The sequence below is a fragment of the Phascolarctos cinereus genome, unplaced genomic scaffold, assembly GCF_003287225.1.
Source record: "Phascolarctos cinereus isolate Bilbo 61053 unplaced genomic scaffold, phaCin_HiC Scaffold_1;HRSCAF=81, whole genome shotgun sequence".
NCBI classification, from domain to species: Eukaryota; Metazoa; Chordata; class Mammalia; order Diprotodontia; family Phascolarctidae; genus Phascolarctos; species Phascolarctos cinereus.
In genome coordinates this window covers 101,881,020-101,907,057 of record NW_027555514.1, presented here as the reverse complement: position 1 = coordinate 101,907,057, position 26,038 = coordinate 101,881,020, and the positions used below count along the sequence as shown (strand labels likewise).

Sequence of the window (26,038 nt, the reverse complement as noted above, 5' to 3'; positions counted from 1 at the left end):
AAAGGCATTTTATACTCAACATCTTCAAAATAGAATTTATTATCATGTTCTCCAAACCTCCTTTCTTCCTAACTTCCCATATCTGTGGAGGGTCCCACTAGCCTTCCAGTTACCTATATTCACCAGTCTTGGAATCATGCTTAGTTCTTTCCTTATCTTCATATCCAATCAGTTACCTTGTTTTATTGATTCTACCTTCACAATATATCTTACATCTGTCCCTTTTTCTCCACTCATACACCTCTGTAGCTCAGATCCTCAACATCCCTGTCCTAGACTTATTGTCTTAATCTCCTAACTGACCTACCCACATCCAGTCTCTTCCTCTCTGCAATCTGCCTTCCAGAGTTGACAACCTGATATGGCTAAAGTACAAGTCTGACTGTGTCACTTTTGCTCAAGGAGGTCCGGTGGCCCTCTCTTATTTTTATGTTAAAACACATACAATTCTGTAGGGGCAAAAAGACTTTTATAATCTGGCTGTAGCCTAATTTTTTAGGCTTATTTCACATTTCTCTCCTCACATTATGTAACCACCAGTCTTGCCTGCTTTCTGTTCCTTATGTACAATAATTCTTCTCCTGTCTCTGTGTCTTTCACAGGCCATCATCTCCATACCTGGAATGCACTCCTGCCCACTTGTGTTTCCTGTAATCTCTAGCTACTTTCAAAGCTTAACTCAAATGGCATCTCCCACAAATAGTCTACTCCATTTTCTCCTGCTTCCATCTACTTTGTATGTGTGTGTATGATGTATATATGTATGTGTTTACACACACACACACACACACACACACACACACACACTCCAACTGCAAGAGACACAAAGACAAAAATAAGATAGTCCCTGACTTAGAGGATTTGTATTCTAATGGGGGAAAACAACCCTTGCACAGAAAATTAATACTATATAGTATACTCTCTCTGTATAGTGTTAATTATATGATATGTAATAGTAATTAATTATATATTATTATTAATAATTTTCTGAGCAAGGGTTGTTTTCTCCCATTAGAATATAAACTCCTGGGGCAGCTAGGTGGCACAATGGATAGAGCACCAGCCCTGGAGTCAGGAGGACCTGAGTTCAAATCCAGCCTCCAACACGACACTAGCTGTGTGACCCTGGGCAAGTCACTTAACCCCATTGCCTAGCCAAAAAAAAAAAAAAAAAGAATGCAAACTCCCTCAAGTCAGCTTCTATCTTATTTTTGTCTTTGTCTCCCTTGAAGTTGGTAGACACTTCAGAAATGCTTGTTAAATGAATGAATGACCTAGAATGGGTCCAAAGGAAGACTTCCAGAATTGTAAGGTGACTGGAAACTCTGCCATGCAAGTATCAGCTGGAAAAAATAAGTGGTTGTGTTTAGCCTATAAAATTGAATTTTTAGGTGGGACATAGTATTTATCTTCAAGCATTTAAAGGACTATAAGGTAGAAGAGTGATTGGACTTTTTCTGCTTGGTCCCAGAGGGCCTCACTATAACCCATACAGGTAGAAATTGCAGTCACAGATTTAAGGCCCCATGTTAGGGAAATATTGTCTAAAAGTTAGAATTATAAAAAACAAACCTAGAAACAAACTAGATGTTCAATGACAGAATGGCTAAACAAATTATGGAATATAAATGTGATGGAATATTATTGTGTCAGAAAGGATAAATGTGAAGAATTCAAAGAAATCGAAATATTAAGTAATGCAATGATGAAAACAGAAACAAAAGAATATAGACACTAAGTGTAATTATGTAATTAAGAACAATAACAAAAATCCATAGAAAAGACTAAAAAAGTAAAAAAAAGAATGTGAATTACTATAGTGTTAAAGTCAGTATTTTCATCTTTTAGGTTCTTGTTAACAACTCACAAAAAATGGCAATTTATATATATATATGTATATATATATATATAGTCATTTTAGTGCCTTATTTTACATCATTTGGTTTTTATTTTTCTATTTACATATTTGAATATCTGTACTTGTCAATACAAGTTATAATAAAAAAAATTAGATCTGTCCGACAGTGAAATAGGCTGCCTTGGGAGGTAGTGGGCCATCTCTCAGTGAAAGTTTTTGTAAGCAGAGATTGGATGACAACTTTTCAGTCATGTTATAGAGGGAATTTTCATTAGGCTGGAGTTAAAATAGCAAAATTCAGAAATTACCTGATACTAAACCCATGAATTCCATAATACAGTAAGGTACTATATATCCCTCCAGGACTAGGTTCTTACAAGTCCTGCAAAGCTGTGCACTATCTCCACCAATTTTGTTTTGTTTGACGATAAGATCATGACCTTGATGGTATTCATGTGTGATTCTTGCTTACAATTATGCTGCCATGGCCTCCAGACCCTAAATGTTCCCATTTTATTGATAAGAATATTGCAGGAAACTGGATTTTGAAAAAAATAAACTCTAATGTAAATTATTTATGTGAAATGTTTATTGAATGGAACCATTGCTATACAACACAGTTTAACAAACATATTCTATACCTATTGCATCCAAAATACTGTGCTAATTACTGAGGTTACAAATACCTTTGCCCTTTCCCCTTTAGTTTACTGGGCGGTGAAAGAGATGGACTAGATTAGGATTCAAAGGATCTGATATTTTTGCGTTGCTAACTAGCTGTGGGAGCTGTACCTTGTTTTCCTCTTCCGCTACAGATAAGGATTTTGCTAGACTCTTTAGAGGGTGTGGTGAGATTTTAAGCATATGATATTGTTTCGGCTTATTTATGACTGTCTTAGAAATGAGTTTAACTTGGCCCCTTATAAAATCCATTGTCTGCACAACGTTTATTTTTTTATTTAAAACATTTTTTGGGTACATTGACAGCATTATGAGCTTTGGCTGTTCTGTGGGGTTTTTTTCCCCTCTCTCTCTAAAATCATTATTAATTAGAGGCCACGAAAGAAAAAAAAATCAAGATAGCAATCTGGCAAACGTCGAATGACCTGTATATAGATAATGACAAGGGTGAAGAGCAGGGAGAGACAGGTGTAGTCTGAGAAAGCATGGTGAGACTCAGGGAAGGTGGGTATTTGAGCTGGGCCTTAGCAGACATCCTAGGGATGCCCTGACGGATGAAGGAAGACGTATACACTGAAGGCTGGGTTCGCTCCGGATAGGTACTGGGGTAGGTCGTCTTGGGATCTTTCCCCTTTCCCCTACTTCCGGCCTCCCCATTAAAATGTAAGCTCCCTGAGGGGGAACTATCTTTTTCTTAATTGTATCTCCTGTGCTTAAGCTAAAAGCCCGGCCCATAGTAGACATAAATAAATATTAATTGAATTGATAGGAAAGAGAGCTGCGGTAGACAGGAATGCGAGCCACTGTGGGCCTGGAGGGCGGGCAAGGACGAGATGGAGAAGACACGCAAGGGTCGCAGACCCTCATTTCCAGGATCTCGGGACGGCGCCTGCGCAGAGGCGCTGCGTCGGCCCCTCCCGGCCGCATGGGGGCGCTGTCGCCTCCGTGGGTGCGCGGCGGCGCGGCGGCGGCGGCGGCAGCACTTCCGTTTCCGGAGCGCTCCGTCTCCTAGGTCCCCATCTGCCTGGCTCGGCGCCGTTCGCGGGCCTCCGCGTTAGGTAAAGGCGGGGAGGGAAGAAGGAAGGGAACGAAACGAAGAACGGGCGGGGTGACCCGGGGCAGCTTCTCGCGCTGCCGCCTCCTCTCCTCAGCGGCCCAACTCGTTGGCAAGGCGCCGGCGCGTGGCCTTTGGAGCGAGAGCTAGTGGAACAGGTGACCCTCCCACCTGGTGCGGGGAAAGTGATGAAGAAGGGGAGGAGGAGGCTGAGGGGATATGGTCTCTTCCGTCCACGTGACGCATCGGAAGCGTGCCCGGGCCGCGTTCCAATCCCGGCGCTGCTGTTTCTTATAGATTCGGGACTGAGGGTTTGAGGTCGTGTACTGCCACGCCGCCCTTGTTTTGTAGTTGAGGAAACCACGGCCGCTGAGAGTGGTTGAGTGACTTGTCCACGGCCCCCAAGTCAAGAAGCAGAATCTAGGGCCTCCGACGCCATAGCCGGAGCGCTCCCCACTCTACTTTGCTCATCAGTAAAACGAGGGTATTGGACTAGATGACCGCTAAAGGGCCCAATTCTAAAGTCAGTGACCCTGCGTGTGGGTCCCCTCCTTTGTCTTGTGGTGTGGATGCTCCGATTCCCTTCTCTGGAGGTGATGGCATGGGGTGGGAACTTTGATGTAATTACTCTTCCCCCTCACCCCCCATACCCAGTAGTCCTTAGTTTTAGTGTAGCAGATATCATTTGCACACCCACTGTACCACTGCATCAGGCGTTAGAGTTGCAAAGACAAAAAATGAAAATGGTCCCATCCCCAAAGAATTTACATTGTCCTTGGAGGAGTTGGTACGCGAGCTAAGAACTGAAGAAAGGATTCAGAGATCGAGACTTCATAGGCTTGCATTCCACGTGGAGGCCAGCTTGGGGGCTTAGAATGTCAAGTTTGGGAGATAGCTGGTAAGCCAGTTTGACTGGAATGTGAGCATTCTTGAAGGGCAGTAACGAGACTTAAGGCTGGAAAGAGAAGTTGGAGCCAGATTGTGGAGGGAAGAGGTGAAATCGAGGAGCACGTTCTGGAGGCATGAGGGAGTCAGTAAAGGTTTTTGAGCACAGAGGTAGGGGTCAGACTTGTAGGAAGATTTTTTTTTTTTGCACTTGTCTGGGGAGATTGGAAAAGAAAGGGAATAGAAGCAGGGAGACCAGTTAAAAGAGAGTAAAATATGAGAGAAGGCTTGAACAACTGGGTGGTTGAGTGGAGAGTAGGGGAAGGTTAAGGTGGAGGACAAATAGATAAGACCTGGCAACTTATTGGATGCTGTACTGGACAAAGAAGATAGAATCAAGGATGACAGGTTAAAACTGGGGAGCTCGAAGAAAGAACAGAGCGTCAGTTTTGTTTTAGATGTATTAGCTGAGATACCACTGGGAGGCACAGGTACGTAATTGAATATGAAGTTGGCAACATATAGGTTGCAATTTAATTTACTAAGCATTTATATAGGACCTATTATGTGTGTCAGGCACTTAAACTTGCTTGAAGACCTTTATTGAGGAAGAACCTACTATATCCTCGCTCTCCAGCCCATTCCTCTTTTGGATAGCTCTAATAGTTTTTCTTTACTCAACTCCAAATTTATCTTTTTCTAATTTCTGCCCATTGCTTCAGGTTCTGCCATCTGGAGTTTGTTTATACAAAAAAGAGTGCAATTCCTTTTCTATATGAAAAGGATCCTTTAAATATTTGAAGACAGTCATCATGTCTGTCTTCCATTCCTTTCATTAACCAATTTGAGAGTCCTCTGCTTAATTGGACAGTTTGGGAAAGCAGGTGGATGATCCAATAAAGAAGACTAATAATGATCAGATAAGTAGGAGGAAGACAAGAAGAGAACTGTGTCACAGAATAAGGCTTTCCTGGTCTCTTCTCCACCTCTAGAAATGTGTGCCGTCCCAAACTACCTGGAATTCATTTTGTATGTATCCTAAATATACTTTTTGTCTTCCTCCATTACAATATAAGATCCTGAGGGCAGAGACCATTTCACTTTTGTCTTTTTTCCACAGCTCTACAAAGTCCTAAGCTGCAGAGAAGTCAAGGAGGATGAATACTGAGAAAAGGCCATTGGAGTTAGCAGTTAAGAGATTGCAGGTTGAGAGCAGTTTGAGTAGAGTGAAACCAGAAAACAATTTGAGAGGGGTTTAGAAGTGAGTGGATGGTATGGTGGTGAAGGTATTGAGGCTATTCTAGTCTTCTTCCGGCTGGTGAGGGTGGGCCTGGAATAGACTATCCATACATCAGAGCCATAATTCTTTATAAGGAGGTTGTTTATAGCAGAGCTTCCCTTTTTGCGTTTCAGCAGCATTTGCTTGGCCTGAGGGCATGCACAGTGCAAAGTGGCATGCTTTGTGTTTAGAATCAAGGCTGCAGGGAAGTTGTACCATGCAGCATGGGCAAGCACTGCCAGAAACACCTCCGATTCATTACAAGTTTGATTTTTAATTAATTTTTGGTTGTTCATTCAGAAACGTTTTACTGTTGTCACATTTTTCTGCAACCCCATATGGGGTCGAGACCCACAGTTTAAGAAGTGCTGATTTACAGCATGAAATAATTTCTGAAGCCTTCAGATCTTTTTTAGCTTAAAATTCAAATCAGCAGCCCTTTGCCTTATTTATGAGGACTTCTGGTGTCAGCTTGAATACACAAGTATCCTCTGGAAGCCAGACTTTAAAGCTGTTTTAGTTGGCATAGACAGCAACATATAACTCAGTTTTTTATTCTTCAGGAAGAAACTCCAAACCGGATAAGAAGAAAAGATACAAGCCATGTTTCAAAGACCTGTTTTACAGGTAACTTTCTTTCCATCACAGTCATGGGATCATTTGCTGTCTGAAATGTTTAAAAAGTTAGAGCACTTTTAAACTGTCACTTTGATGGGGCAAAAACCCCTCTTAGACAGGGGTTTTTAACCTGAAGTTCAGAGACTCCTGAGGGGACTGTGAGAATGTGGTAACAGTTAAGGAGTAATCTGTGATCTCTACCAATGCCCTCAGAATGTGACAAGACAATTTGGGTGCTACATGGGACAATAGCCATCATCTGTACTGTGTAGGGCTTGGTGGGGGGGGGGATGGCGTCTCCCACCTTTCACTTAGGTGTGTGATAGACTCAACTTCTCTCTAAATTCGACTAGCTCTCCCCACCTACACTCACACTATCTGGTCTAAGTTCCCAAAGGCAGACCAGCACCACATGGTTATACTCGTACTCTCTCAGAGTCCTAGGGGATTTCTCTTCTTCACTACTCTAGCTCTCGAGCCCCCATCCAGTACATTTTCTGTCTGTATAGCCTTCTACAGTATTGACACTTCTGGATCTGAAACATAACCTTTTGCTTAATAATAAGGCAAAAGAAATAATAATGGATTGCTCTCTTCCACCAGTTCATTTAAATGTGATGAAGAGTGGATACATGCAGCAGCCTAGAAGAGAAGCATATCAGGGAAAGAAACAAGTGATTGGTGCAGCACTGCAATAGGCTGCAGGCTTCAGTGTCATGGCTCCATTCGGGAACATTTGTATTACATGGAATGGCTTTTCTGCTAATGAGCTTCACTTCTGACCCTCACTACTGTTCAGCTGGGGGAAATCCTCCTTGACTGGAAAACAGCCTGGGCAAACTTTTTCATCAGAGTAGTAGAGGTAGTCTAGTAGACCCCATATGGGGTCATGGTGCGCAGTCTAAGAAGCACTGAAGGGATTGCAAATGGAAAAAGTTAAAGAAGCCCTGCCCTAGGCTATACAGACCAGCCTGGGCAGGACCAGGGTGTTGTGCTGTGCAACCAGAACCTGTGCTGTGCAGTTATAGCCTAGCTCACACAGTTCAGCCCAGTTCATCTTCCTTCTTAAACCAGCTCTTCTGGATGTTGTAACAGCCAGGAACCCCACTGCTTCTCCTTCTCAAGCCCAGGGGCTCCAGAGAGCAAAGCCCATAGGAAAAGCTTCGCCTTTATCTAGCTGTAGGTAAAGCTGAAGGGCAGTAGCTGTGGCTGCAGCTCCTATGCAGTGATGTCAGCTCTCTCTGACCAGTCATGAGTTCCGTGGAACCTTCTCTGCTAACTCTCTTTGAAGCTCCAGCTGAGCTTCTCGGCACCTCCCCCTCCCCTTCTTTAGTTCCTCTCACCTGCTGTTGCCCTCTCTTGTCTTCCTTGTACTGAAGTGTTTTTAAATGAGAGCCTTCTGACTCTCAGTGGCTCACCTTTTACTGAAAAAGTCACACCTTTCCAAGTCAAGTCAACAGACCTTTTTGAGTCGTATCTCAACCTCCATATGATTATGTGATTTCTAATTATCTTAGTTTTGTACTCTTTAATCATAAATCATGTATGTACAAATGTGATGAGGTACCTGTTATGTGTCTTTTTAAGTCTTCAACAAAGCAGTCTCTGTCTTTGATACCTTTGAAATTGTTTCTTCACACTCATGTTTTTCTAGTTTTTCATAAATAATAGATCTTTCTCAGTCTTTATGATATCAAATTGTTTCCATACAAACAAGACATCATTCCACATTGTTAACAAAGAGTTCTCTATCACTTTTTTTTGGCGAGGCAATCAGGGTTAAGTGACTTGCCCAAAATCACACAGCTGGTGCCAAGTGTCTGAGGCTGGATTTGAACTCAGGTCCTTTTGACTCCGGGGCCAGTGCCCTAGCACTGTGCACCTAGCTGCCCCTTAACAAAGAGTTCTAAGCCCTGGAACCCAAACTATACATCTTCTCTTCAGAACTGTGCAAAATCCTGTCTGAAAGTAAGTTTTTTCATATATTTTAGCAGTTAGTAGTGAAACAGTGTTCATTTGCTACTCATATTAGACATCAAAGTATCCATCCCTAATGGCAGCAATGTGCAGCTTCATTTGACAAGCAATATAAATATTTCAGAGCACTTTTTCTGCTCTTTTTATAAACTACTGCATATGAAAATAGCTTAAGGAGACTGTACCAAGGGGGGGAAATTACATTTTCATGTTCACTAACAGAGGCTCTGATTAAAATTTAGCATTTCCTTCAGTTATTTAAAAAATATTATTCTGAGGATTCCATAGGTTTCTCCAGCCTACCAAAGGGATCTGTAACACAACAAAGTTGTGCCTTGTGTTATTTCTCTTAAATGTTCACATTTGCTGAAGGACTTTCGCCTGAATGATCACTATTCCATTTAAAAATAGCCAGTTATGTATTGTTTTAATGTCAGTTCTGAAGTGGAAGATTAATTTAAAAAAAAACACCAAAACTCCACTTGTCTTGATAGGGTAGAGTGACTTGGATTTTCAATCTGCTGGCAGAATATCTCAGAGCTCTTGAGGACTATAGTTGTTTGAAAATTAGACTTTGGAGAATCACGAATCAGGATCTAAGCTTTGTGCATATGTGTTGTAACTTTTGACCCAGTAGACTACCCAGCATATCACTTATCTGTATCTCTTTTTAAAAATCAGATTTGTGTATTTGGTTAGTTGTTAACACACACACACACACACACACACACACACACACACACACACACACACACACACACACACACGGTATAATGTACCTTAAGCATATACTGGGATATATTCTAATATCCTAGAAATAGAGCAGTCCCAAGACTGTCCCAAGACTGAGCTCTAAGTAAAGCAGATTTCTTATCTAAATTTTGTATCCGCTCCAGTGTCTTGCATTCTGTTTAGAGTAGATACAGATGATGATAATAGAGAGGAAAGGGAAGAGATTCACAACGTTTTCTATTTTTTCTTCTTCCCTTCTGAAGGGAGTGGAGCATGAAGTGCATTGGGGTACAGAGTTGAATTGGGAGAAGTTTTGTGGCCATCCTAACCAGACCAGATGATATATTAGCCTTTAGTCATTTACAGCAATGATTTTTCTGGTGGTGGGCTAGCTGCCTGGAGCAAAATTGCCAGTTTGTCTTTGTTACCTGTCCCCTTTTATGAACTGCTCTCCTACCACCAGCTTTCTTTTGCCATGTCCTGGGTGAGGGTAGGGGAAGGGAAAAAACATTCATTAACTGTCTCTTATGTAGTGGGCACTGTGCTAAGCATTTTTAAAAGTTATCTCATTTAAACCTCACAATAGTCCTGCATAGTAGGTACTATTATTATCCCCATTTTACAGTTGAGGAAACAGGCAAACAGAGTTTAAGTGACTTCCAGTTCAAACCGCTACTAAGGTCTAAGTTTGGGTTTGAGCTCAAGTCTTCCTGACTATAGGCCCAGTGCACAATTCATTGTGCCACGAGCTGCCCAGGCTCCTCCTGGTGTCCTTGTGCTACCTTCTGGCTGACTGAATGGTTCTGTCCTTACCTTTTCTGAAATTTTTGCTCCTTGCTCTGCCCTATCCCTTTCCCATTCAAAAAAGCTGTGCATCTGATTAAAGTAGTTTACATTCAGGTATGAATGATGTCTCTCTCTCCTGGGATTGTTTATTTTAGGGGGCCTGGCATTTTTCCTGCCAAGTGGTGAAACTTATATACAGTTTGTATATGAAGCTGCTGTGATTACCCCCCCCCCATGCTGTGCCAATAATTAGCTTAGCCATATGACCTAAAAAGAACTCTGACCATATGGGAATCCAAGAAGAATTGGACAGAGTCAAGGGCTGTCTTATTCTGGTGCTCTCTTTTGCATTCTTAGGGACATTTAAGTACATAACTAGGTCTTGTGATGAGGTAGTTATGCCCTTGGAGAAAGTGAAGATTTAGTCTCTTTGTGATAAACAGGGTACCTTTGCACATATAATAAATTATTTTGAAATTTCATTCTGTAATTTTTTTTAGTCAGTTAATATGTTATAGACAATTACTTTTTGAGTTTGTTTAAAGCAACTTATTGCTTATTTTAAAAGACATCTCGGTGAGCAAATATCCTCTTTTCTTTGCTACTTGTTTTGTTTGTTCTTTCTGGAAATTAAAGCTATCCTATTGTTTTTCCTGTTTAGGTACTTCGTCAATTTGCAAGACATTACTCTGAAGGAACTACCAGTTTAGTTCTTGAACGATGTAAGTAGATGATAGCTAAGGTTATAAATTATATATGTAACCTTAAATTTAAAGATTAAATTAAGCGTAAGTTCTTATATACATATATATTTGATATATATAACACATATAACATGTTTATGTATGTATATATGTGTGTGAAGACATACGTACATACGTACATACATATATAAACTTAAATTTTTCTGTTAATTTATTTGTCTATGACAAATGACCTATGAATTCTTTCATTGACTTAGGTTTTGTGTCTGAACCAATGATCTCATCCACTGGGGAATAGATTTTTAGCCAGAGTGGTCCTTAGAGAGCATCTAGTCCAAACCCTTCATTTTGTAGATGAGGAAATAGGTGTCACTAAGGTAGGATGGGCCTCCTCAGCAGACATTTCTGAGTCTGCTCTTTTTCTGCCAGATAACTTCCTATTCCTCTATTGAGTGTAATCAATTTAGAGTTCAAGCTCCCTGAAAAGTTTGAACTTAAGAGGAGGTGATAAAGGAAAGCGCATACATAAAAGTGAACATACCTTGAAGAGGATATCCACTCTTCTATCTTCCTTCTGCACAAGTAAAAGAGAAGTAGGAGAGAGGAATGGAAGTCCTTGAGATTTGCTGGTGTTGGAAGAGTGGTTTAGGCATTAGCCAAAGTGCTTATCAAGTATCTACTTTCCTCTTTGCCTGTAATTTGGCTTTTCCTTGAGATGTTAAACTTAACATCACCCAGGGATTCTCAATAGGGAAATCATAATCAGCTACAAACTTCATTGTAATCAATTGCCAATCACTGGACTACAGCTTCTAGGCAGCATTTGGAATACGAAATACTAGCATCTTTAGGGATGGGGGGGTGGGGGGAGAGAGGAACAAGGATGGCCATCCACATGCCATTTCCCCTGAAGTTCTTAAGCATTTAAAATGGTCTGACAGTTCTAGGGAAGTAGACTGATGCCCATGATATACTGTAGTGCATTTCAAATGGATGTGGGCTGAAAAGGATGTGTTATTGGAGGCTTGGCATGTATGTGCCTTCCAGCATTTTCAGGGAGAGAGGGAACATGTTCAGATTAAGTCAGACTTGAGATAGCAGTGGATATCTGCCTTCTCCCTGCCCTGTATTTTCCAACATGAACTCCTTGTCAAAATTCTCCCCAGTACTTGGGTCAATCACAAGGCTTCTTCCTTGTAGCTAAAGTCCTGTAGAACCTGTGCTTCGTGAGGGCAGGCTGATGGGCATCTTTGGTCTAATTCTACTTGGTCTTAGTGGTGACATCAGCAACATTTCAAATGTCTACTGATAAAAGTCTGTAGCCCAGGGATTAGTATTTGATCACATTGGAACTTGTCATCGACCAGTTATTCTTATTGCATGTTTGGGTTCCTGCTCTTCTTTTCCTTTGCTTTCTTGGCTTGATGGGCCTGAAATCTTAAGTTGTAACATTAGTGGAGGAATAAGAGGTTGTTTTGTAGAAGTAGGGCAGACTTTCAGAAATTTCTAGCTTGTTAGTGATGGAGTAGTGCCAGAGGAGATAATTGGATTTGAAATCAGTGGCCCGGGGTACAAATCCTAACTTAGCCGCTTACTACTTGTATCACTGTGGGAAAGAATTAATTTCACTCTGGTTCTGTTTCTTTATTTGCAAAAGGGAGGACAGTGGACCAGATGACTTTTCTGATACTTTCTGGCTCCTGTGAAATCTTGTTTTATAGGAAACATGGCAAGTGGGAAAAGAAAATAAGTTTAGAAATCCCTCTGTTACTCAGCATAGTTTTATAGATAACTAGCTTTTTTTGCCTTATTAAACAAAGTATGTTTTACTTTTTATTTGAAAATTCATGGCCATTGTTGTGAACATAATTTATTCTATAGTGATACAGATGTGGAAGGTGTGGGATGCTGAACTCAGTATGTACCCAGGATGTATCCTAGAAATTAGTTTTTTTTTTAATTATATTTTGTTTTTATGTAATCAGCAAAAATCTCCCTCCTCTTCCTTTTTCTCATTGAAATAAAGCACTCAGCTGCAGTTTGACCTTGCCAGTGTAATGTTCTTGCAATTCTGCAATCATGTGTAAATATCTGTTTTTTAAAGTTTATCCCTTCATTTCTAGGTAACAAGCTGCCTCTGAGGCTTTATTCTGGTGCCAGTAATCAGTGTTCTGAAGTCAGAATCTATTCTCCACTTTTTTCCCCAAGCATTGGTTTGACCGACTTTGCCTCACCTTCCATTTTGGAGTGGTGAAATGGATAGAGGGCTAGGCCTGGAATCAGGAAGACCCGAGTTCAGATGTGGTTTTAAGACACTTACAAGCTTTGTGACCCTGGGCAAGTCTTAACCTCTGTCTTCTTCAGTTACTTCAACTATAAAATGGGGATCATAATAGCACCTACTTCCTAGGGTTCTTGTGAGGATCCAATGAAATAATATTTGTAAAGCTGTTAGCAACGTATATGGCATATGGTTCCCTTCCCATTCCCCCCATTAAAGTATAGTGAGATTTAGTTCTCTTGTTCTTTGGAGTATTTCTCCCAGGTTAAGGTTTTGATTTTTCAATTGTACATTTATCTTTGTTTTTTATTTCAGCTCTTAATCGTGTCCAGTTACTTGGAAGAGTGGGTCAGGATCCTGTTCTGAGACAGTCAGAAGGAAAAAATCCAGTCACAATCTTTTCTTTGGCCACAAATGAGATGTGGCGATCAGGGGAAAGTGAGACATCTCAGCAGAGTAAGTTTTAAAGACTTTTGGGTGAACCAAATATGTTTATTAATTTGTTGCCAATGGGTATTTGATGATAGATAGGATTTTTATGGGAGTTTACATCTTATTTATAAGACACTTTTCTTCCCTATATGTACATTGTAATCTTATGTGAGTAAACTGAAGGACCTGATTATTTTCAAAGGTGACCCCAAATTTTATACCATTTTTTATACAGTGACTTCCTTAAGACAGGTTGGATAATACTTTTCCTTATAGAGACAACTTGTGTGTTTTTTTATTCTGACGTGAATAAAGATTAAATGCACATTTCCACATACATAGGATAACAGAAAGAGAGGATTGTATATAAAAATGCAAATCTCTTTTTTTGCTTTTCTTTTTAAGTAAGTTCAACCTATTGTTTTAAAAACTCCTGTTTGCCTGTGCTTCTTTCTGGCCTTTTGTTCTCCTCTGTACATTTTTTAAAAAGATGCCTCGGTGACCTCTGATTTCTTTTTTAATCTACTCTATTCCTGGCAATGTACTATACATGCATCCTCTAAAGCACTGGTTTCCAAAGTTGTATGATCTTTTGGGATGCACAAAGAAAGTATGAGAACCAAGGAGAGCAGCCCAGTTATTCAGCATGCTGTCTGCCTCTGCTGCTCTCTCCCTCTTCCTAAGTACATGGTGGGCTGCTGCCCTGGATGGTCTGCTGTCCTGGTTCCTCCCCTGGTCAGTCTTCAGGCAGTCCATTCTTGATCTGGCTTAGCTTCATCTTCCTTCCTCCTTTCTCTTCATGAAGACAGAGGCCAGTCATTCCCTTCTTGGCCCCCTTGTGCCCCTGCTTCCACCCTATATAGATGGTGTGCCGGCACATGGACTTCCTACTACCCAGCTGTGAAAACCCTCCTCCACCTGCCCCCAACAAGGAAGGGCTCAGCCATAGATAATTAGCAGGAGTGGAAACAAGCAGCAGCAAGAGTCAGAGGCTGTGGCAGTGGGCTTGAGGCTCACACAGTTCTTTCAGATCTGTAACATTGTTCCAAAGGCTGCCCCCATTACCCTCATTTCAGTCCCACCAGACAGTTTGGAAGCAGATGAAAAAGGCACATGTTAAAAGGATTTGGTTTTTTGTTTTTTTTAGTGAGTGGGGAATAGAAAGAAGAGATTACATTTCTGTTCATTAAAAAAAGGAATTTTTTTAAAGTAGCCCAATTTCAACAAAAACCTTTACATAACTGGTGGATGGAATTGAAAAATAAGTAGCATATTTTTGCAAGCATATCTAATTTTGCTCATACTTGGATCCCTTATTTTTACGAATTTTGCTATAGTAGCCATTAAAAGCAACTCTAGAAATAAACTCGACATAGATTTTTTGAATCACTGTAATCACAGTGTCAGACTAAAATAAAAAAATAATAGTACGTTCACATTGCTCTCACTGAAATCATTTTTTTAGTGAGAGCAAAAAGATTTTTTGTAGTATTAAAAACAAAAAGAAATTTAAAAAATATTATTTCAGCTTTATCTTTCAAAATGTTTATTTTGCATATATTTTATAATATACATGATGTTAATACAGTAGATGTATTATATAATTTATGAATAAACATACATATAAGCAGCTGTGTACCCAAAAATCGACTGATGGTGGTGTGAAGTCAAAAAATTTTAAATACCACTGAGAACAGGTTTTAGGTTCAGAGCAACTTATCATTACAGTTTACCACCAAGTAGTCATTTCTTTTGTCCAAAGCTATTCATGACAGCTATCTGCTAAGAGAAGTTTTGTCCAGGTTGGTGGAGAGTTCATATTAAAAAAATTGGTTATTGAATTATTGAATCAAGACAGAAACACTGTTTTGTTTAAACTTGTTTTTCATTTATCATGTTAGTTGCTTGCCTTTTGGTAAATAGTCCTTTGCACTTCATCAATGCTACTCACCTGAGCATCTTGAAAACTTACGAGTTAAATAATTTTATATGTATACTGGTGGTATATTATTAACAGGACTCAGGAATTTGGACCTAGTCTGTGTAGTCATCCTAGGCAGCAGGACCTAAAAAGAACCTTCTCTAGTTTGTTTAGTTAGGAATAATTACAGGGATTCTACTTTGTGTGGTATCTGCTAATGTTTTTACTCCTCTTTGTAATCTAGGTGATGTCAGCCAAAGGACCACATGGCACAGAATATCAGTTTTCAGGCCAGGCCTGAGGGATCTGGCCTATCAGTATGTGAAAAAAGGGTAGGTAAAGAAAGGAGGACGTATGGGAAGGATTAAATGCCTTCTAGCGTTGAGGACAAAAACATCTTACTTTAAGGAGATTGTAAGAATCATGTAGTTGAAGAAAGAGTTTAAATCTTCAGGGATGAGATAGTTCCATAATTTTTTGTTGATGTATCTTATTTTGAGGCATAAATCGAGTCCCAGTAAATTCTTTCCTAGGACCTTCCCATAAAAAAGCTAAGCAAAACTGCCCACTGATGTAACTTTCCACTTTTCCACCCTTGTAGTTTGCCTTTTCTTAGCACAAAGCATGTTTACCTTGGAAGCAAAACTGTGCTTTCAGTTTGAACTGAATTTCTTCTGTTGTCATCTTTTATAATTTTTGTCATTGATGTGTTATTTTGGTTCTGTTTTCTTCTCTCTGCATCAGTTCATATACTGTCTTTCATGTTCCTGTTCTTCATATTTCTGTTCTTTACAACATGATAATATCTCATCACATGTATATATGTAGATCTGTGTACGTACACACACACACACACACACACACACACAGCTCAGCCATTTCTCATTTGTAGGGCATTTAATTTATTTCCAGATTTTTGTTAATATAAATAGTACTTCTATAAATATTTTGGTCAAGTGGCATTTTTTCCCCTTTTAATTAATTTGTTTGTTTTTAGTTTTCAACATTCACTTCCACAATATCTTGAGTTCCAAATTTTCTCCCCATCTCTCCCTTCCCTCCACCCTAAGACAGTGTGTATTCTGAATATCCCTTCCCCTGATGTGTCCTCCCTCCTCTTCTCTCCCCTCCCCCTTCTCTTATCCCCTTCCCCTTCTGCTTTCCTGTAGGGTGGATATATTTCTATACCCCAGTGCCTGTATATCTTATTTCCCAGTTGCATGTAAAAATTCCCTCCCTCCCCACCCACCCTCATTGAGAAGGCAAGCAACTCGATACAGGTTATATACATGTGTAGTCATATAAAACATTTCCATAATAGCATGTTGTGAAAAACTAACTTTATTTCCTTAATCCTATCCCACCCCCCATTTATTCTGTTCTCTCCTTTGACTCTGTCCCTCCTCAAAAGTGTTTGCTTCTGATTACCCCCTCCCCCAATCTACCCTCCCTTCTGTCATCCCCCCTTCTCTTTCCCCTTCTGCCCTATTTTCCTGTAAGGTAAGATAGATTTCCTTATCCAGTTGAGTGTGTATGTTACTCCCTCCTTAAGCCAGATCCAGTGAGAGTAAGATTCATTCATTCTCTCTTTTCTCCCCCTTCTTCCCTTCCACTGTAAAAGGTTTTTCTTCCTACTTTTATGTGAGATTATTTACCCCATTGTACCTCTCCCTTTCTCAAGGGACACTTCTTTATGTCATTGACCTCCCTTGGCACATAAACCTAATAGTGGAACCACTGGATCAAAGAGTATGGACGGTTTACTTCACTCTTATATAATTCCAAATTGTTTTGTAGAATAGTTGGACCAATTTGCAGCTCAAGCAGTTATATATTAATATGACTTTTCCCACAGTTCTCCCACATTGACTGTTTTTATCATTACTATTGTGACTAGCTTCAAGTCAGGAAGATCTGCATGCAGATCCTTCTGGACACATCTGTGTGAATATGGTTCAAGTCATTTCACTTCTTAGTGCCCCAGGCCACTCTCCAAGACCATAATTACGCGTAAGGGGCTAATCTGTAGTAGTGGAGAGTTTTTCCACACTGGTAGTTCCCCTTTAAAGTGAAATCAGAGGTCCAACCCCATTGTCACCCCCAAAAACTCCAACCATCTTTGACAGCTTGATGAGTATAAAGTGGTACCTTAGAATTGTTTTAGTTTTCATTTCTTTAATTAATGATTTAGAGAATTTTTCATACAGTTGCTGATGCTTTGAATTTCTTCTTTTGAAAACTTTATATCTTTGACCAGATGGGAAATGACTTTTTTGACAAATACCTGAGTGTCTTTTCTGTGTTAGGCTCTCTGCTTTGTGTTATGGGGGATACAAAGCTGAATAAGTTAGTCTCTCCCAGTCTGAGGGTTGCAGTTTAATTGGGGACATAGAACATAACGTGCATTAAGGACTTCTGTACTAGTACAAGGGATGTCATGGAGGTGGAAAGAAAAAAAAGAGGGAAAATGAAACATGTTTCAGTAAATATTTATTTGCTAAAATCTCAGGGAAATTTTTTTTTATCTCAAGAACAGATAATTTTTTTAATACTAAGGCAAACTCCTTTTTAAGAGAGAACTCCAGAAATTCTTGGCAGGAGTAGTATGTATTTGTACTTGACTGAAACAGTCAATGAACAATTATTAAGTACCCTCTAAGGGCAGGCTCTGTGCTAGGCTCTGGGGATAAGTATAATGAATAAGACAGTCCTTACCTATAAGGAGTTTACATTTTAATGGATAACCAAATATAGTTATGTTAATGTATGTGGAATTACTTTCACATTTAGCCGTTTATGCAGATTCAGGTATTCTAGGGATGTAGGGGAGAGGCTGTGTTGTCTAATAGCATCTTCATACTTGTGTATTGTCTCTGACTTTAATCACCAGCCAAACTCTTGTGCTTGTTTTTGTTAGATTTTGTTTGCATATGTACATGTTATCTATTTGTGTCATCCTGGGCTGCTTATATCACTGTCTGCTGTTAGGATTTTAGTGAGCATGACTTATTATAGAATTGCTATACTTTCAACAGCGAAGTTGAAATAGTCATTTGGTAAATTACTTCCTTATAATCCTAATCACAGAATTTAGGGTCAAAAGGGAACTTTAAGCTCAGCTAGTTTAGTTTATGGTATATTACAGTGTAAACCCTAGAGAAGATTTAAAGTAGCATATTTAACACTTTATTTTAAGTGTCAGCAGCTTTATTTCCCTTTTTTTTTTTAAAGGCGCAGAAGAGGGGAGGAGAGGGTTTAGGGGGGAAGATAATGAGTTTTGGACATGTTGAGTTTAAGGTATTGGACATCCATTTTGAGATGTCAAAAGGCAGTTGGAGGTCAGCAGAGAGGTTAAGGTGGGATAGGTAGATATGAAATGGACAGAAATAAGATGGTAATTAAATCCATGGGAGCTGATGAGATTACCAAGTGAAGTAGTATAGAAGGAGAAGAGAAGAGGGCCCCGGACAGAACCCTCTGGGACACTTATGGTTAGAGAGTGTGATCTGGATGAGGATCCATCAGAGGAGATGGAGAGTGTGTTTTGATAGGTAGTAGAAGCACCAAGAGAGAGTGCTGTCCCCAAAACCTAGAGAGAAGAGAGTATCAAGGAAGAGAAAGTGAGCAACAGTTTCAAAGGCTACAGAGAGATCAAGGAGAATGAGGATTTGGTAACTAAGAGATCATTAGCAACTTTGGAGAGAGGAATTTTGGTGGAATGATGAAGTCAGTAGTTGAGTTGTAAGGGTTAAGAAGAAAGTGAGATGAGAGATAATAGATGCACCTCTTATCCACAGCCTTTTCAAGGAGTTTAGCCACAAAGGGTGGAAAAGATACAGGATAATAGTTTGTTGGGTATAGATTAGATTCAAATGAGGATCTTTTTCAGGATGGGGGAGAAATGGGCTTGTTTGTAGGCACTATGGAATGAGCCAGTAGCCAAGGAGAGATTGAAAATAAGTGATAGAAATTGGGCATGCAACTAAAAGAACTAGAAAAAGAACAAATTAAAAACCTCCAATTAAATACCAAATTAGGAATTATGAAAATCAAAGGAGAGATTAATAAAATTGAAATTAAGAAAACTTTTTTAAACTAATAAAACTAAGAGCTGGTTTTATGAAAAAACTAATAAAATAGATAAACCTGTGGTTAATTTAATTTAATAAAAGAAAGAAGAAAACCAAATTAAGAGTATCAGAAATAAAAAGTGAATTCACCACCAGTGAAAAGGAAATTAAAACAATAAATAGGAACTGTTTTGCTAAACTGTATGCCAATAAATTTGACAATCTTGGTGAAATGGATGAATTTACAAAAATATAAATTGCTCAGATTAACAGAAGAGAAAGTAAAATACTTAGATAACCCATCTTGGAAAATAAGTAATAAAGCAGGGATGACAGAGGGGGCAATCTATTGGAGATGGGATGGAATGGAATTGCCCCAGCAGCATTAGCCTTGGTAAATAATAAGGCCACCTTGTCATGTGAGATAGGGTGAAGGAAGATTTTAGATAGTGGTAGAAGGCATATGTGTGATTTGAGATAAAGAAGAGGGGAGAAAAGGGAGCTCATGGGGAATAGCCTCAGTTTTTTCTGTAAAATATTAGGCAAGACTCTCAGTGGAGAGAAAGGGGAGAGGCAAACCATGGGACATATTTGTAGGGATGAAAAGGTTTGGAAAAGGTGTTGGTGGATAGTGGAATTAGTGAGTTGGTAAAGGAGGTATGGTAGGATTGTCTAGCAGCAGTGAGCGCCCAGTAGAGGTTATGTAACATAAATTTGTAATGGACCCAGTCATAATGGGCACATGCTTTTTCCTCCTTTGTTTCAGCAGATCATGTGTAAGAGCAAAGGCAGTGAATGGTGGGAATGGTCCAAGGCTAAGGCATGGTGGGGTGTAATTGTAGATATAATAAGGGGGCTATGGAGTTGTGAAAACAGTGTATAGTTGAATTGGTTCACTAAGGGGTCAAGATGGAGAAAAAAGAGGAGAGAATTGCTAGTGGAGATGGCCAGGAAGAGTAATGAGGGGTTGAGGATTCGAGGTCCACAGTACAGCAAATAGTAGGATTTGATAAGGGAAGGTAGAGAAAGAGGTAAAAAGCCAATACATTATGGTCAGGAATTCTTGACAATAGAAGTGATACATTTGTGGGTGATGGCAAGATCAAAGATATGACCATTTTTGTGTGTAGCTGAGATGGGGTAGAGGAATAGGCCATGGGAAGTAAATAGGTTGAGGATCTGAATGGTTAAGGTGTTTCATGGAGAATCAGTAGGTATGGTAAAGTCCTCTAGTGTGAGGGCAGGAGGTAGGACAAAAAAATTTGTGACTCATATACTGAACTAAGGAAGGAAGAGGAGTGCCCTATAAGTCACTAGAATTTTTATTTATTTTTTTTGTTTAGTCAACTCTTCATGACCCCATTTGGTGTTTTCTTGGCAAAGATACTGAAGTGGTTTGTCATTTCCTTCTCCAGCTCATTTTACAGATGAGAAAACTGAGGCAAACAGGGTGAAGTGACTTGCCCGGGGTCACATAGGTAGTCAGTGTTTGAGGCCAGATTTGAACTCAGGAAGAAGAGTGTTCCTGACTCCAGGCCTGGCACTGTATCTACTATGCCACCTAGCAGCCCCAGGTATGAATAGCATGAACCTCAAAGGAAGAGAGGTCACTGTGTGATGTATTGGTAGGGTGAGAACCTGGAAGTGGCAGTGGGTGAAAGGAGTATTCTGTCTCTCCTGCCTCTACCAGTGAGCTGAGGGGAATGACTGAAGGTGTAACCAGGTACTTAATAAATGTTAATTGAATTAAATTAAGAGGTCTTTGGTAACTTTGGAGAAGACAGTTTCAGCTGAAGGGAATGTTGCAAGCCAGATTGCAAAGGATTTAGAAGAGTGAAAGGAGAAGAATAAAGGTAGTGAGTATGGACAATTTTCTCAAAAAAATGTTAGCCATGAGGGGAAGGATGCATGTAGATGATAGCTAGTAGGGATAGCTGGATCAAGTAAAGGTTTTTTGAGGATGAGAGAGACATGGAAATATTTGTAGGCATCTGGGGAAGAGCCAGTATATAGGGAGAGATTCAAGGTGAAAGAAAGTAGGGATGATAGGGAGGACAGTCAACTAGGGAAGTTGAGTTTATTGCATTCTCATTCTGAGCTTCAAAATTTGTCACTGTAATTGTGGTTATGTATCGCAGTAGACTTTCTCATGCTTGTGTGTTTATGTGTATGTGTGTGTGTGTGTGTGTGTGTGTGCACGCACGTGTGTGTGCACTTTTACCCCTCCAAATCAGATTCTAATATGAAGCACAAGTTGGAATGCACCAGCTGTTTAACTTATTTTTTAAATTTTGTTTTCATCAGGGCTCGAGTTTTTGTGGAAGGGAAAATAGACTATGGTGAATATGTGGATAAAAACAATGTGAGACGACAAGCCACAACAATCATAGCCGGTGAGAAAGTTATTTCTTCAAAACATTTATCCTTTGGGGAATAAATACATTCTTTATCATCCTCCCTCTTTTGTCCTTTGTAAAAGCTAGAGCATGTTCTGTGGGATTTTGAATTGAGGTTTGGGTATTTTTATGAGGCACTCAGTTAAATACTGTCACTTGAAAGGCACCCCAGAAGAATTTTAAGTCTGTTTTTGCTGAGGAATTTGCACATTTACCAAGAGCTCAGGATAATTAGAGGCAATGTGATATGGTAGAAAGTCTTCGAGTCTGAACACCTGAGTTCAGATCCTGGTTATGACATGTAATGACTGTTAAGACCTTTAACAAATGACTTAGCCTCAGTCTTAGCCTCAGTTTCCCCATCTGTAAAGTTGAGTAAGAATATTTCCTCTCTGTGGTATTGGAAGAAAGCTTTTAAGGTGTTATCTTAAAATGTGACAAGTACTAAGTGTGTAATTGTTGTACATAGAATTCAGTTGAACTTTCACTTTGTGATACTCTTTAGCTAAGGTATAGGTTTATCTCTTTTCTGAAAGTCTTTGACTCTCCACCAAAATAGAATTGAATCATTACTACTAATTGGTAGTATAGTTTCTCTGTTGTGGTGTATTTTTAACACTGATTTTGGTTACTTTTCAGGAATGGGGTAGAATGAGGTAGGAATGAAGGGAAGTAGTTTAACTAACAAAAGGCACTTCCTAGAGATACTGGGAAAACTCAGGTGGATGAATTCTCACTTCCGGATGCTATCTGCCTGTTTAGAACTGAGTTAAAGTTGAAAATTTTTCTATCTGTCTCTGCTTCCTCCTATCACTCCAGTTGATGACTGCAAATAGCAATCATACTGAGACTTATATTACCATCTTTAGCTAAGGGCTTTTGTCATAGGTCATATCTTAAAGTGGTACTGGTGTGTCACCCCTGACCAGAAGATTCAGTCCTTTTTTGCCTTTTTCTTTGAACTAGAATTTCACACTCTTTAGAGGTGACCCACTGATACAGATTTATTTTCCTTCCCATCTCAACATACTGGCTTACACAAATTAACTAACAGATTATTTGAAATGTCACTTTTAACTGTAAGATAGGTATAACTCCACTACCATTTATCAAATCTGTAGAAGTTTTTTTGGGGCAATGAAGGATATAATTCAAGAAAGGGGCTACAAATGTAAATTGCACCTCCTTCAAACCTTAGTAGATGGTTTCATAAATTATTATGACGGAAAGAATTAAGAATCTAGTGACTGACCTTTTGGAAGTATTAAGTACCTGTTAATTCTCCAATGCCTTATTTTTTTCATTCAGGGGTCAAGAAACAGTTTATTAGTTGGGAATTAGGTTAATATTTAGTATGAGATACCTGAATTTTCCTCCTGTATCTTTACCTGCTCTTGTCCATACTCCCAGAGAGCTATCCCATATGACAGCTTTTTAAAATTCTGCAGAACTGATCAGTATAGCCCCCAAAATCTGAGAGTATCTGAAATGTTCCACACCATAGTACCCACTGCTTCTGCAAAGGATGCTTGAAGACTGTTTTTGAAAACTGGGGAGATAGTTGCCCTTTTCTGTTTCTTTGGCAAGCATCTCCCTATTTTGCAAGATTTAAAGATCTGCCCACAGGGTCTCAGTAGTCATATTTGCTAGTTCTTTGAGGACTGTAGCATGTAATTTGTGGCTTGAACTCAATGAAGACAATGTGATTTTTCTACTTCTGGTAGTGAGAACTGAAAATTTTCTTTAAATTAAAGAGTTTTAAAGTTGTATTGATGACTTGTTTTTACACCAGTTGTTTCCCAGTGTACCACCATTGAGTTTTTCCCTGTGATGAAGAAAAACAGTTAAGACAGCAAATCAGCTCTGTGTGTGACAGTGTTTGCAACATTCTCTCCCTTTGGTCCCCTACTGCCTCTTTTGGAAGAGGAAGAACGTCTATTTTTTAGTATTTTTCAGGACCAGTATTTCAGGACTTTTTATCACCTTTCTTTGTCCAGGGGGTCTCTAAAAACTACTTCCTCATACTGTTCTTCCACAGTGGTACCTTTTCCCAGTCAGTCAGGACTGAAGAGGCTTCTGCTTCCTGTAGTTTGCTTTTACTTTTTAACTTGAGGTATAGATTTGTATCTCCCCTTCACATGTTAGCCGTTCTTTTAAAAAGGCCAGTATAGCATTAACTCTCCATGCCTTTCTTTTGATTGTAACTACTTTTAAAAAATAATAAGGCAATTTCAACAGTTTTAAACATGAATAACAACATAGCGACAATTGTTGCTCAATCAAAATAGTTTTCCCCAAGTTCTTTTGGAAGATCTGTTTACTCATCCCAGTGAGCAGTGTATGTGTATAAGAGGGAGTATGACAATGGATAGAGTGCTAGACTTGGGGTCAGGAAGACCTGGGTTTGAATCCTGTTGCTGGCAATCACTGGTTGTGTTATCTTGGACTGGTTAGTTAATGTCTGTGTGTCTCATTTTTTAGTTTGTAAAATGGAGATGATAATACTTACAGAGTTTGCTTCATAGGGTGGCTGTGAGGCCCAATTGACAGACCATATATAAAATAAAGTACACACTTTAAAGTACTTTGTAAATAATGACTGTCATAGACTAATGAAGAAGAGGAGTAAAAGGGAATAGAACTCTGAAAATAATTATTTTCTCTTTGGATTCCTTACAGAAAATATCATATTTCTGAGTGACTACATAAAAGAGAAGGAGTGAAATGGACGACTCATACAAGGCCAGTGTTGGAACATCCTCGTTTTGAAATCATGTATAATCTTTGGAATTGCTTTTGACAAGAATTAAAATACACTTCTACATATATATATAAAATGAACAAAAAGCATATTATTTTTTCTTTCTCTTGTGCTACGAACCTTGATTGACTTTTTCTGTATCTTATTCATTTAAAACCCGGTTTACATTTTTAAAGTATAAATTGTATACACAAGTGTACATATTACTGGATTTGCAGCGGCAATGACTTCAGCCTGTATTATATATGCAAGGCAGTCTGAAAGGTCTAAACAGATGCAGTGAAGTTGAATCCCTTCTATACAGAAACCAACAAGCAACTAAACAAATTTAGAGGCTGTGGCCTCTCTGAACTCATCATTTATATCTTCACGTAACTCAGTATAAATTTTAAACATGCAAGAATGAAAAGTCTCTAGTGCATGGCCTGACAGAAGTCCCTTCAAGATGATAGCTACTTATTAGTGACTGTTCTTGAGTCCTTTATTCAACCATTTTTTCATCTAGCCCATATATCTCCATCTTGTCCACAAGGATTACATGAAAGTCCTAAATGCTGTCCCTTGAATGGCCTGCTCATTTTGTTGGTATATTAACTCTTGAGTAGATCACAACCCTATCTAATTTGTGTATCAGATGGCTGTCCCTTAACCTCATCCTCCTGAGATGAAAGGGTGCTGCTACAACTAGTTTCAGGGTAACTTTTCTGGAGAAGCTTTTGGGGAAGCTTTACTCATACTTCTATAGCTCCTGAGCCCCAGTCATTGTGCTTCTTATTAACAATTATTTTTTACATTGAAATAACATACTTAGTAAACATGTATAATTAACAAATGAGAGCAATAATATAAGCATTCATATGTGTGCATATGTGTGTGTGGGTATAAACAGTCTATATAGATCATACACAGATACACACCTATATACATAGATGAATGTATACCCTCCCATATACACCCCCATACCCACATACTATATTTTGACACTGACCAGTGTCACTATTACAGTCATCTGAAACCCTTAAAGTACAGGAATTTGTTTCCTTCACTCATATGGAAATCTAGTATTACTCTGTTCATTGCTCTCAAGATATTATGTAAACTTTTCTTACATCATCTTCATAAAATAGAGCTGAAAACAACTTCCTAAGATCAGTCTCTTCTCCAGCATCATTCAAGTAATGAGAAGAAACATTTCTTCAGCATCTCTTAAGCTAACAGTTTTAATTGTCTCTTTCCATAGTAGACTCTCACAAAAAGTAAAAAAAAAAACACATCTCTGTGGGGAAAAGCACACAGTACAAATTCTTCATAGATTCTCATGGACTACAGATAAACACATTTATTCTAGAAAGGAGTGCTTCACATCAGTTATTCCCGTCATTACTAATTCTTCCAGCATTCTTTCTGTATCTTAAAGCTGTAGTAACTATCAGCCCCTGGCTGTGATTGCACAGACCTAGTTCCCTATCCCCCCATTGCCTACTTTATTCCTACCCTCAACCTGACTATTCCCAAGGTCCTACTCAATTCTACTCGTATATTCCACCCTTCTTTCTGCAAGGCCTGCTCCTTAGGGAATAAAAATGCTTTCATGTTAAACCAT

At 39.2% G+C, this 26,038-nt stretch overlaps 1 protein-coding gene across 3 annotated transcripts; it reads left to right on the top strand.

The window, feature by feature from the left end:
* Window positions 1-3,496: 3,496 nt before the first annotated feature.
* Window positions 3,497-24,511, top strand: SSBP1 (single stranded DNA binding protein 1). Of its 3 annotated transcripts, none has more exons than XM_020998097.2 (7): window positions 3,497-3,597; window positions 6,321-6,384; window positions 10,532-10,592; window positions 13,171-13,311; window positions 15,453-15,540; window positions 21,583-21,671; window positions 24,354-24,511. In XM_020998097.2, the coding sequence occupies exons 2-7, from the start codon at window positions 6,361-6,363 to the stop codon at window positions 24,395-24,397; spliced, it is 447 nt and encodes a 148-aa protein (XP_020853756.1). In that variant the 5' UTR covers window positions 3,497-3,597; window positions 6,321-6,360; the 3' UTR covers window positions 24,398-24,511. The 3 variants fall into 3 exon arrangements, with proteins under 3 accessions (XP_020853756.1, XP_078009442.1, XP_078009444.1); XM_078153316.1 differs by having other exon boundaries at window positions 3,545-3,751; XM_078153318.1 differs by lacking the exon at window positions 3,497-3,597 and adding an exon at window positions 3,817-4,491.
* The last annotated feature ends 1,527 nt before the right edge of the window (window positions 24,512-26,038 follow it).